This window comes from Perissodus microlepis, chromosome 18, assembly GCF_051167445.1.
Source record: "Perissodus microlepis isolate ML-2025 ecotype Zambia chromosome 18, ASM5116744v1, whole genome shotgun sequence".
In the NCBI taxonomy this organism is placed as follows: domain Eukaryota; kingdom Metazoa; phylum Chordata; class Actinopteri; order Cichliformes; family Cichlidae; genus Perissodus; species Perissodus microlepis.
In genome coordinates this window covers 2,923,897-2,937,902 of record NC_140478.1, presented here as the reverse complement: position 1 = coordinate 2,937,902, position 14,006 = coordinate 2,923,897, and the positions used below count along the sequence as shown (strand labels likewise).

General features: G+C 40.4%; 1 protein-coding gene across 6 annotated transcripts in view; it reads left to right on the top strand.

Annotated features, from left to right (window-relative positions):
- The window catches only part of LOC146367037 (disks large-associated protein 1-like), a 168,374-nt gene that overhangs the window by 134,666 nt on the left and 19,702 nt on the right, over positions 1-14,006 (top strand). For all 6 annotated transcript variants that reach the window (XM_084912109.1, XM_084912106.1, XM_084912107.1 and 3 more), the window contains 6 exons: positions 6,820-6,944; positions 9,469-9,594; positions 9,740-9,898; positions 10,227-10,309; positions 11,257-11,302; positions 12,650-12,931. In XM_084912109.1, the coding sequence (XP_084768235.1) occupies positions 6,820-6,944; positions 9,469-9,594; positions 9,740-9,898; positions 10,227-10,309; positions 11,257-11,302; positions 12,650-12,931 (821 nt within the window). The remainder of the gene's footprint in view (positions 1-6,819; positions 6,945-9,468; positions 9,595-9,739; positions 9,899-10,226; positions 10,310-11,256; positions 11,303-12,649; positions 12,932-14,006) is intronic.

Below are 14,006 nucleotides of genomic sequence, written 5' to 3'. Positions count from 1 at the left end.
GGGTCCTGTTGATCTTGTACAGTTCTAGGCATTCCAGGATCCAGGTGTGGGGCATTGAGTCATAGGCCTTCCTGTAGTCAATCCAGGCAGTGGCAGTGGTTGGTCAGCCTAGTCTTGCAGACTTGGCTGACTGATCGGCCTACCAGTAGCTGGTGTTTTGCGCCTCTAGTATTCTTGCCAATTCCTTTCTGTGCGCTGCTCATGTATTGATCCATGTGTTTGTTCATCTTTGCCGCTATGATGCCTGACAGGAGCTTCCATGCAGTCCTGAGGCAGGTTATTGGGGAGTTGTTGGATTGGACCTGGTTCTTTTGTGCTGTCAGATGCTCATGGAGTGCAGTCAGCTTCTTTTGCCAGCAGGTGTGAACCAGGGCCTGGTGCTGTCCAACTCTTCAAACTGGAGACCCTTTCTTGGATGTGTGCCACTGTGATAATTTCTGTTTAGGGAGGTTGCTGTGGTGTACTCTTGGATCCACTAGCCTCTAAGCATTATGAGTAATGCTCAGTGGCTTCTCCCATATGCTGTTCCAGTATTGCTCCATCTCCAGCCTCGGTGGTGTTGTTGTCATATTGTTCCCCTGGCACTGAGAATACACCTTGGATGGTTCCGTGGAGTACAGCTGGTTTATTCCATGGCTTCTAACTCTCTGGTGTACCTCTTCAAGCAGCTGGCCAAGACTGTGAATCATTGCTTGGCACTTTCCAAGGCCTCATGTTTGGGCAGCTTGCTGTACTTCTTCATCGCACCTTAGTGCATCTCTGATAGTTGGCTAACTTCCCCACATGCTACCCTGATCTTAGTTAATCTTGGTCTCTAGTCTCCTTCTCCATGGAGGGTACTGCTCCTTGTGGCGGTTCATCTTGTAGCCAAGCATCTCACTGATCACTGCTGCCGTGGTATAGATCAGCTGATTGGTTTTGGTGATGGTCACAGTAGGGATTGTCCATAGTGCTGCATTCACACGTTCTACTAGACCTTCAGAGGGTACTTCACGTAGTCTTGGTAACCTGCTCCATATTGCCATCTTTGCAATCATCCTCTCTTTCAGGTCAGTTTCTCTCACACTCAATTCTCCTTCTTCCATCGTACTTGTCGCTTTGGTACCCAATCTTGGGGGGTGATGATATCCCCCACCCCCCCATCCTACCTCCCCCTTGCCATAGTATTTGTTTTGTACCTTGTCGATCTCCAGCTGTGATAGGGGGTGGCTGTAGCTCAGGTGGCAGAGCAGGTCAGCCACTAATCAGAAGGTCGGTGGTTCGATCCCAGGCTGCCTCCTGGCTGCATGCCAAATATCCTTGGGCAAGATACTAACCCCGTGTTTGCCTACTGGTGGTGGTCAGAGGGCCCGGTGGCGCCTGTGTCCGGCAGCCTCGCCTCTGTCAGTGCGCCCCAGGGTGGCTGTGGCTACAATGTAGCTTGCTATCGCCTGTGTGTGAATGGGTGAATGACTGAATGTAGTGTAAAGCGCTTTGGGGTCCTATGGACTAGAAAAGCGCTATACAAATGCAGGCCATTTACCATAGCAGTCCCTTCTTCTGAATTTTGGAACACTGAGCTAGTAGTTGTTTCGTCGTCAGACATGATACTGTGTATCAAAGATTCCACAGGTCCCCTGTCCTCTTCATGTAACCCTTTCCGCTGGTGTTTCTTGTGTAGTGACATTCCGACAGTGCCCCGATTTTATCTCTTGCCCACCTATGCCTTCTTGTTCCAGTGGTCCCAGTTAGAGCAGGGCGATATGACCAAAGATATTTGTCACGATATACATTTGAAAATTTGTGATAAAGATATAACTGATTATATAATTGATACCAGACAAAATATTTTACAACTCCACAACTTTATTAGTGCAAAAAAAACAAAAAACATCAATGTATTTTCACTTAAACAAGCAGCTGTTTTTTACGTGCATTAAAGTTAAAATTAAAATTAAAAATTTAACAGTGCAAATTCCTTGCTGACAGTTTAACCAAAAGGCATTTCCAGTGGAAACTGGTCGACATATCCTCAGCATAACCATGTATAATATCCACAAAACTTAAAAAGAGGTTATACACACACAATACGGTAATACTATGTTGAAGCACAGTACGTATCACTCCGCGAGGCTCCTGCCTACGATAGCCGTAATGCTCCGACAATCCATCAAGCGGTGCGGCTTCGTAGCTTAGCAAAGTCGTATTAAAACATTTGACAGATTTTCGAGCGCCGTGTACATACAGGGAGTGCAGAATTATTAGGCAAATGAGTATTTTGTCCACATCATCCCCTTCATGCATGTTGTCTTACTCCAAGCTGTATAAGCTCGAAAGCCTACTACCAATTAAGCATATTAGGTGATGTGCATCTCTGTAATGAGAAGGGGTGTGGTCTAATGACATCAACACCCTATATCAGGTGTGCATAATTATTAGGCAACATCCTTTCCTTTGGCAAAATGGGTCAAAAGAAGGACTTGACAGGCTCAGAAAAGTCAAAAATAGTGAGATATCTTGCAGAGGGATGCAGCAGTCTCAAAATTGCAAAGCTTCTGAAGCGTGATCATCGAACAATCAAGCGTTTCATTCAAAATAGTCAACAGGGTCGCAAGAAGCGTGTGGAAAAACCAAGGCGCAAAATAACTGCCCATGACCTGAGAAAAGTCAAGCGTGCAGTTGCCAAGATGCCACTTGCCACCAGTTTGGCCATATTTCAGAGCTGCAACATCACTGGAGTGCCCAAAAGCACAAGGTGTGCAATACTCAGAGACATGGCCAAGGTAAGAAAGGCTGAAAGACGACCACCACTGAACAAGACACACAAGCTGAAACGTCAAGACTGGGCCAAGAAATATCTCAAGACTGATTTTTCTAAGGTTTTATGGACTGATGAAATGAGAGTGAGTCTTGATGGGCCAGATGGATGGGCCCGTGGCTGGATTGGTAAAGGGCAGAGAGCTCCAGTCCGACTCAGACGCCAGCAAGGTGGAGGTGGAGTACTGGTTTGGGCTGGTATCATCAAAGATGAGCTTGTGGGGCCTTTTCGGGTTGAGGATGGAGTCAAGCTCAACTCCCAGTCCTACTGCCAGTTTCTGGAAGACACCTTCTTCAAGCAGTGGTACAGGAAGAAGTCTGCATCCTTCAAGAAAAACGTGATTTTCATGCAGGACAATGCTCCATCACACGCGTCCAAGTACTCCACAGCGTGGCTGGCAAGAAAGGGTATAAAAGAAGAAAAACTAATGACATGGCCTCCTTGTTCACCTGATCTGAACCCCATTGAGAACCTGTGGTCCATCATCAAATATGAGATTTACAAGGAGGGAAAACAGTACACCTCTCTGAACAGTGTCTGGGAGGCTGTGGTTGCTGCTGCACGCAATGTTGATGGTGAACAGATCAAAACACTGACAGAATCCATGGATGGCAGGCTTTTGAGTGTCCTTGCAAAGAAAGGTGGCTATATTGGTCGCTGATTTGTTTTTGTTTTGTTTTTGAATGTCAGAAATGTAGATTTGTGAATGTGGAGATGTTATATTGGTGTCACTGGTAAAAATAAATAATTGAAATGGGTATATATTTGTTTTTTGTTAAGTTGCCTAATAATTATGCACAGTAATAGTCACCTGCACACACAGATATCCCCCTAAAATAGCTAAAACTAAAAACAAACTAAAAACTACTTCCAAAAACATTCAGCTTTGATATTAATGAGTTTTTTGGGTTCATTGAGAACATGGTTGTTGTTCAATAATAAAATTATTCCTCAAAAATACAACTTGCCTAATAATTCTGCACTCCCTGTAAAATCATTTCAAGGTCAGTAAACACAACCAGAGTTCATACATAAGGCACACGGGATTATAAGGGGCACTGACGATTTTCAGAAAAATCAAAGGATTGATTTTAAGTGTGCCGTATTTTCCAAACAACACGGTAATAACGACGGCCTGCTAGCATGCTCTACCAAAAATAGTGCTTTGTTGTGTATCTGACGGACGAAAGCCAAACCAGTTCCACACCACTGAAGTTGCAGCATTTTTACAAACCAATTCTGGTCCATCTGTTTCATTCAACGATCCGCTTTCGCCCTTCTCATTCTCCGCCATGCTTTTTCCGCCATGTGCGTATGAAAACAAAGGCACTGCACATGCACGTTTTACCCATATTATATTTCATTTTCTTATCGTTGCCCAACATTATACCGGTATTACCGTGAATGGTATATGGCCCAGCACTAGTCCCAGTGTGTCCTGGTTCCCCAACACCTGACATCAACCTTGTTAATTTGGGTGACCTCTGAGCTTCAGTTATCTGTCTCTTGATATCCAAGGTAGGCTTGGTGAGCATGGACAGTCTAGCCTAAGGAGTGCTGAGTGGAAATCCAAGTACTCTTGAATCTATAATCTAACATTGCAAAAATGAACTGAGAAAAAGTCAAAAAATAGAAAAACTATTTGCAAGTGTACAGTTTGGGTAGCGATTGATCCCTCTGGCGTGTCTGCTTGAATTTCCAATTATAAACGTCTTAGATTCAAATATGTGAACTGCTCATCTGACAGAAAACAGAGGGGAGAGCAGCTTATTTCTTCTGCACAACACTTTTGTACCAGGTCATCCTTTCTCCTCCCTCTCTGGACGTAACATTTTCTGAGATGACATCAGAAGATATCACAACTTATCATCCTCTCTCTTTCTGACTTTTCTACATACACAATTTAAAACAAACTTTAAAATGACTGTATAACATCTTCTTCTTTTCCATGTTATTCTTAGCATGACTTTTCGGTAATTCCATCACATTTGAACTTTCACATGTGTATATCCTTCTTTTAATGTTTTATTCAGTTTATGCAATCTTACTTCAGTTGCATGTATCATTACCTTATTTTCACATGAACATGAGAAAACACTCAGGTAACACACCAAAAGGTCTCTAAAGATGGGCACCGCCCTGAACTCTTATATACGACCTGACCAAACTTAGACAAAGGAAATTCCACAGCACATCACGTAGCTCTATACCTCCCAGTTCAGCTCATCCTCAAACCCTTCCTCCAAAAGGGAAATTTACGACCACCCGTCACCTCCCTTACATGTGGCACCTGGATGTCTCTAACCTACATACAATGGCCCCACTGTGAAGGTGTAATCAGCACAAGGCCCACTTGTGATAACATCCTACATATCTATAACTTTGAGACAAAGTGATTTTACTATTACTAAAGTGATATTGTTCAAACATGTGATCAATACATAGAGTGCGGAAATCTGCCACTACAACACACACCCACACACATACAGACAAACATACCTAGCCTCCATGGTCAGACTATCAGTAAGAGTAAGAATCATTTTATACATGATATTTTCTTATTTGTTCTATTGGTTAAACTTACAGCTGATTGTATTTTATCATTATATTTTTATTTCCAAGACCTATTCCACCAACTTACAAGTGTGAGATCTTATTGGGGAGGCTGTAGCTCAGGTGGTAGAGCAAGTCACCTACTAACCGGAAGTTGGTTTGATCGTCTTCTACAGACAATCCAGTTTGCATGCCAAATAGCCTTGGGCACGATACTAACTCCAAGTTGCTCACTGATGCATCCATTGGAGTATGAATCCATGGAAATGTTAGATAGAAAGCACTTGCATAGAAAAAAAGAGGCAAGTTGTGTAAAGCCCTTCGATTGCTCAAATAGAGTAGAAAATTCCTATATAAGAACCAGTCCATTTACCATCTACTGTGATGGAAGAGTCTGATAATTCTGGCTAAAATATACTAAGGCAATATTTTCCCAGTTATAACTAGAATAGGTATAACACAGTATGAAATGGTGTTCTATGTTCTAAAACCTAGTTTCAGTAGCTGGGGATTAGACTGTTGTGCCCCGACCCTAACTGCTCCCCTAGTGTGTGTCAAGCATAAATATCTACCACTGCATGTTTTTAAGGAAACGTTGTTCTTACATAACCTAATTTAAGATGACTGGTCATTTAATTATCCCTTGTGATTATATAATTATTGGTCAATTACATATTTTGGAGGCCTATTCACAATGCATATCTCCCTGCACACTATTTATAGTTTATTAAAAACTAAACTGATAGCTCTAGATCAGTACCCTTGTGAAACTCTCACAAAAAGTTTTCATGAAAACTTAGTTGTGTTGTTTTGTCACCCAGCATTGAACCTGTGACATTAAATCCATTGTGTGGAACGTGTAATAAAGCAGAGGCTTATTTATACATCACTTAAACAAATCTGTTTCACACAGTTATAAGGGCACATGTTCATAATGTTAAAAACAGTGCCTGTCCACAAGTCCACAACATGTCCTTAGGTTTTATATTCATCTACACCTTTCAGTTGGCTACACATAAATGGTACCCTTACTTTACACCGGCTTTGTTCTTTCATTTTTCTTTTAATTTTTACTTCCGAGTATATAGGATTATAGTTTTTCGTTGCATTATTGAGCTTGCACCTTTCAACATCATAAAAAATAGCTTTCACTTTTGTGAAAATGTGGCTTAATATTGTGTCATAGTTCTGATATATCCACATCCATTTTTAGAATTAAATAAATAAAAGAAATTTAAAAATTATGTCCTTAAAGATGATGTAGGTTTTCTGGTATCAAAAATGTGATCAGTTATAGGTCTTCTGTGGGTATTGTATCTGGGTACAAATGTAAAAATACAACTTTTGGTTGTAGGCATAGTTACCTCAAATCTTGTCATTCTGGTGCAGTGTTTGTATATCAAACTAATTTTTAACATATCCTGTCTCCTCATCTTTCCGTTTTCTCTTCTTCTTTCTTGTTCCTTTAGTTTCATCTTGCATCACCACTTACAAGAAAACTCCTCCTCCAGTGCCACCCAGAACTTCAACCTGCTCCACAGCCTCCAAGCCATACATCTCCATTACAGCCCAGAGCAGCACAGAGTCTGCACAGGTACTGCACAAAGAATTAGTCCATCATGTTAATCTGCTCTTTGTGTGGTTACATCCTTATGTGTACCATGGAGGTGTCATTCATAGCAATATAAAGGAAGCATACGTACTTTTATTGTTTCCTAAGTAATAGTGCTTGCATTCACACTAGGTCTTGTGCAGTTTCGTCCATAATTTGGAATTCAGTAAAAAAAAAAAGAAAAAACCTGCATTAACTGTTTTTATACGCAGGCCATCATTTTCAACACAATTTAAAATCTAGGAATTAATTTTAATATTTGGATGAAAGTCCTTTCAGGTCATTGACTCCCTGAAGTCTAGATCCCATGGATATCATCATATGCTGTATTTTTTTCCTTGAGATGCTCTGCCAGACCTTTCTGCAGTGACCTTCAGTTGTTGCTTGTTGTGGGTCTCGTCTGCCTTCAGTTTTGTCCTCTTTGGTTGAGATCAGATGACTGATTTGTCACTGAAGAATATTCTATTTCTTTGCTTTGAGGGTCATTATTAATTTCCACTGTGAAAAATCATCCAATCCGTTTTGTACCATTAGTCTAAATCTGACTGTACCCATGTACACTTTGGAATTCATCCTGCTCAGCAGTCACATAATTCATCAATGTAAACTATTTATCCAGTTCCACTGGCAGACATACATCTTCATGTCATAACATTGCCTGGTTGACAGATGATGTTATCTTCTTTAGCTTGTGACTTGAGGTGACTGTTGCTGTGAATTGACCCAGTAGAAATAGAACTGAATCAATGAGTTGTTCATGAGTTTCATCTGTCTAAAGATTTTATTTTTTACAGAACTGCACTTTTAGATGTTTTCTGGTTAATCTGGTCATCCTGGTTACAGAGTTGGACAGTGCATTACTTGTTCCAGCAGACCATCTGACACCCCTGATTTAGACATTCCTAAACTTTGTGGTATCTCTCTGATAGGTTTATTTTGTTTTTTCAGCCTAGTGATGGCCTCCTTTATGTGCATGAACCTCATGTTGAGAGTTCCTGCACATAAATGATTGCTATTGAGTGCAATCATTTCCAGATCTCTTATCTTCTGAATTGGTTATAAACTAATGAGGGAGTAGGTCTCACTTGAACACGCTTGTCCAATTATTTTCAGGTATCTGAAAATAGGGGAATGTAGTTTCTAATCTGTTAATACAATACTTTTGGTAAATCCCCTGAGTTAAAGCTAAGGGTCTTGTTTAAAATTCACTGTGGCAATGCACAGAGGCAAAAATACTAAGAACCTGCCCCAATACCAGATAAACAATTTGATGATCGATGAACTTCATGTAATGAAGGAGGCCCTGGCAGTCCAATCCCCAACAATCAAGGCTGGCTATTGGTACATGGAATGTCACCTCACTGGTGGGAAAGGAGCATGTGCTAGTGCATGAGGTTGAGCAATACCAGCTAGATATAGTCAGGCTCAGCTTAACACATGGCTTGGGCTCTGAAACTAGTTTCCTGGACAGGGGCTGGACTCTGTTCCAGACTGGACTTGGCCTTTGTGGGTACATTGGGATGCTCTTGGGAGTATCCCCTCTGATGGTGACTCCCTTGTGCTACTGGGAGACTTCAACGCTCACATGGGCAACAACAGCGAGATGTGGAGTGGTGTGATTGAGAGAACTAATCTGAATCTTGGTGGTGTTTTATTACTGGTCTTCTGTGCAGTTTGTCCATAACGAAGACCATGTTCGAACATAAGGATGTCCATAAGTGCATGTGGCACCAGGATTGGGGGTGGGTTTAAAAAATGGATTTTCCTGGTTCAAATCAATTTTAGTTTGAATAAAGCGATTTCAATTCATTAAATCCTGAATAATTTTTTAAATATAAATGTATTTTCCCAGAAACGCCAGAATCTCAGGCTAAAGCTTACAAAACTATTTCAACAACTACCAAACAGCTAAAACAGCAAATGCGAGCAGGTAACGGATTCCACTAAAAAGATGTAAACACAGAGCACGGTCACCCCGTTCACCCAACGGCGTGTACGCGGGCACGTCGGGTGCTAAAGGGCGACATCTCACAGATTTTGCAGGTTTTGTCACTCTCTGACCAAAATTCACTGGACCAGCACAAAAGAATATAAAAACTGCGCTTTTAAAAACTTTTGCCGTTTCGCTTCCACCACCAGCTTCTTGTACTTCAAGAACAGTTGACCATCTCAAATCTCTATTTTCTGCATTATTCGCCTGCTTATTAAGCACCAGTCTACTGTTGCGTATGGTGCTGTTGGCTGCTGTTTTTTCCCCCCAAAATGACCTCCAACAAGAATGCCTAATTTCTGCTGTTCAATACCGAAGAAATTTAAACTTTTACAAATTCTACCAAATTGCAAAACGCTTAGCTGTATCTCTAATAAGACCTCTGTAACTTTACTCTGCTTCACTTCAGCAGCATCAGGTAATGTTCATCAGCTGATTCATGGTTTTATTCATGGATGGATGAAGGTGTGTGATATAACTTGTGTTAAAATGACTGTGTATTCTAAAACTAACCAGGATGCCTACATGGAAGAAGAGGGACCTAGAGGTGACATGACCATCCAATCAGGGCTCAGTAACTCCACAGAAAGCATTGACAGCATGAAGGCCTTGACAGCTGCCATAGAGGCTGCTAATGCTCAGGTCAGTGCTTTAGTGCTTTAGTTTTTACAGTAAGCATCGTTGTAATAAACACCCACAAATATTTTCCAATTTCAGCTAGAATACACTGTATTTTTATTGTCTTACTGAATATTGTATTTACAGTGTTCTCAATATTCTTGCATAGGTCCACGGACCAGCCAGTCAGCATGTCAACAATAGCACCATGACAGTCAGCACCACCATCCCCTCAATCCTGAGCAGGGGGCAAGTAGTTGAAGACCACCGGGATGATTATAGGAAAGATGCGTTCAGGAAGGGAAAATGTCTCTCCATAGGCATCCAGGTATACGTGAGATCACGGTCAACGAAATATTGAGCTTCAGTTACTTATAAATTATGTGGAGCTTGTTTATCTGTGTTTTCATTTCTGCTAAGAACCACATGTTACCCTGCTGAATAGAGAATATTTAACAAGCTTCACACAAAGTAGGGGTCTGTTTCACCTCTTTGTTATGATGACTATTACTATTTTTCTAAAAATTCTAGATCTGCTATTAATCTGTAATCTGTCTTGGGTCTCCTTTACATAAAGAAATGCATATTCATTTTTATGAAGGGCCTTAGCTTATTGTTGTGATTATTTTTAGTTTTGCTCTTTTTGCCTCCTCTAGGTTGACGGACCAGAGGATGTTCCGGATCCAGAGGACCCCTCCAAGTTCACCTCTGTAGGTGTGCAAGTGGAAGATGACAGAGGGTGAGACTTTTTTTTTTCTTCACTCTATATCATAGTTTTTTTTCCTTTTGTTGGATTTAGCCTAATGTATCTAAACACAATAACACAATAGCCGTCTTTTCTACTTCTTTTGTCATTTATACATTTCTTTGAAGCTTTGGTAGCACATTTCAAACAGCTGACTGTTTTAAATGTTCTCTTTTGTTTTCTCCTGCATGTTTTTTTCTGTGTGCTTTTCCTCTGAGAGTGCAAGCAAGGGAAGCAGTACTTACACAAGTTATTTCATTCATTCATCCTCTGTCTTTTGAGTCTGGAAGAATCCTTCATAACCCAGGTTTTCAGCATCCTAACATCCCATCTACTAGTGGACATGGGTTGTGTATTTGTAGCCATTTAATGTGCTTGTGTGATACCCCTTAAGACCATTTACGAGGTAGCATGTGTTATCTGCTTCAGGGTCTCCCAGTTGGATATGACCAAGATACAAACATTCAGCTGTATCTAAACAGTTTGGAAAAGCATAACTTTTTCTGTCATGATGGTGGAGAAAGACTGTTGATTTAGCAAAAACAGACAGTGTCTAACTGTAAGCCAGCCCAGATTATGATGCATCTAATTTACAAGCAGCTACTTCATCCTTATTTTGCGCTACTTGCAACTTTTTTATTTCTTTTATTGGAGCACTGAACAGTTAAGTTCAGATGGCACTAATGCATTTAGAAAATCTTTTATAACCTCTGGTAGCATTCATTTTACACCTCTTCTCACAATTGACATCCTAGAGTCACAGGGAACCTCAAATCTCCAAACAAAAAAGTAGCAATTGTTAGATGGAAAAAGAATAGACTAGTGCAAATGTAAACTTACAACATTTTAAAGATGTGTATGTGAAGACATATGTTCTCTGAAAGCAGAGGGCAGAAATTTTATTCTAGTATTTATTCTTTTTTCCCCCTCTGATGGCTCAGGTATCGTCGGTTCCAGCGCTCCAATAGTGTGACAGCAGCTGTGCAGGTAAGTTTTGGTACCGACTGCACCCATACAAAATAATGCTTGCAGCTTCCTTGAGACACACTGGTCGCTTTGAGTTTAAAGCAGTGCTAAAGAAAAACCTGCACCAGAGCTGCAAGGTAAAAGAAATGCACTGGCTATATTTTAACAAAACATCCATATTTTTAAAAACATGAGAAATACTATTCTGAACCAGAACATGGTCCAAGAGTTGGCAGTTTGCTTGAGATCAATGATGCCTCTTAGCTTATGAGATATTTACATTTAAAAAAGGCAAATATGTCTTTTGTTTGTCTGTTACTATTTCTGTTATAATCAGAAAATATATATATTTACAGTTTAATTCGCATAGTATTCACTTGCAGCCAATTATGGAGCTTTATGAATGCTACATTTTTTGTGCTGGATTACCCACTCTGAGAGCCTTTTTATATCTATTAGTATTCAAAGGATAACAGTCTTTTACTGAAGTCCTTGTAGTCGAGGAATACCCAAACAAAACCCTTTCTTTCGTTTCTTACTTTCTGGATACTTGCAGGATGCCGTTACCTTGCCCTCCAGAAACACTGTGAGGAATTTCGGAGTAATTTTTGACCAGTACATTTCCTTCAGTGCATATAATAAACACATATGTAGGACTGCTTTCTTGTATTTGTGCAATATTTGAAGGCGCTCGACCTTCAAACAATCAATCAATCACAGCTTGAAGGTGAGCCTGGCAACAAAATCTAAAACAAGAATATAGGCACCGAACTCACATGGTGATATCGTTCTTTAAAAGTTTATCCAAAATGCAGTTTTGCTTTTTTCAAGATGAAATGTCATAAAATAATTAATTATTGAGGGCACCAGTGCTTTTTGCTGTTAGTTGACATGACAGACATTCGGTTAGTGCAGTTTTGGTATTGAAACTATGACATAGCACATGATGCTACATTGATTACTGATGCTCAAAGCTACTTAAGAACAAATGTTGAGCTTTAAAAAGATCAATTTTGGCTTGAGATTGCAGTGGGTTTAAAATGTATTTGGTTGCAGTTTTAATCGAGTATAAATCATCTTTTCATTTGAATATTTCCTCAAAAGTAAAGTAAAAAAAGCCAAAAAACAAATAAAAATAACCAAATTTGGGCCCACTCCGTTATACTCATTAAACATATTACACTTGTAAAAAAACATCATCTGTTTCTGAGGAAGTCAGGTTTGAACTATCAGTTGATTTTTTTTTTATGGCCCCTTCACTTCATCTCTAAATGAGGGTGAAGATCATTTAGCAACAAATGCAAACAGGTATAACAGACCTGCACTGCTCACAAATCCACTGATTTCTGTACTCATTATTCCATCCAGGCAGATCTGGACATGCCAGACCTACTAGACACACCTATAAACTCCCCGGACACTGACATGGAAATACTGTCATCTCGTGCCATCCCTCGGCAATATTCCCGCGATGCCACCACTTCCACCGTCAGCATCCAGGGCTCAGGGAACCACTACCATGCCTGTGCCTCTGATGACTATGAGGATGTGGGCTTTGACCCATCCATCCTTCCCCCTCCAGACCCTTGGATAGACAGTGTAACAGATGACCAACTTGATGTCAGTTTCAACAGTTCTGCTATACTGGAGGTATGTGGGAGAATATTCGGTGATACTATTTGGTTAACTTTAGTTTTACATTATATTTACAGTTGTGCTCATAAGTTTTGCCTATTTTCTAGATCAGGGGTCGGCAACCTTTCTGATGATGAGTGCATCTAAAATTCCCTCAGAAGTCAATGTGCCATATGACTGCATTAGCAATAAATGTAATAACGCTCTATATTAACAGTTACAAACTATATAGAAAAACTTTATAGAATTATATTTGTTCACAGATGTTGGCAGCTATCAGCGAATAGTTATCAGCTACTTTGAAACAAAAAAAATACTTTTTATGTTTTTTTATGTTTATGGTCTCCTCACAACAATAATAAGAAAAATAAACTGGGCCAATATGGCATGTTTGTTAATACAGAGACACACATATTAATGTGATCTCTGGTCTCCCACTCAGAGACACAGGTCTCCGAGTGTCCAGCATTCAGAGGCTACCTGAAGACACTCATGTGAGAGAAAGTCTGCTCACACAGATATTAGAGCCAAACACTGTCAATAAGGCCTCTGCAATGTTCTGAAGACAGTTAAACTTGTCAGGTAGTGATGAAAATGCAGCTCCATGAACATGCACAGCTGTGGATTCCAGCTGCTTTCGTAGTTCTGCAAACTTTGACCCCCACAGAGTCGAGCTTTTCAGTTCAATCAGCTGCATTTCGATGTCCTCTGTGTCCAGCCAGTTAATGCAAGACAAACCCAGCTGCTCATTAAAGCTTTTTGATTTGATTAGAAAAGAAAACATTGGTCCATACACCTAATACACCTGTTGTGCCGAGGGCTGGACTGGGACAAAACATCGGCCCGGGCATTTTGACTAGAGACCGGCCCACCAGGTATTATAGGAAAAGCCATGAACCCTTTGAATGAAAACGAACGCTGTTGTGACAGTGATGTACTGTCTTGTTGGTCTATGTATGATTTCTATACATTTTATATCTAATAAAAACTTTGGTTGTAAGATTCAGATCATTAATTAATAAAAGCGAGACATTTTAAATGAGAATAAGAAAGAAAAGTATTTCCTTGTGCCCCCCTTTCCCTGTTAATG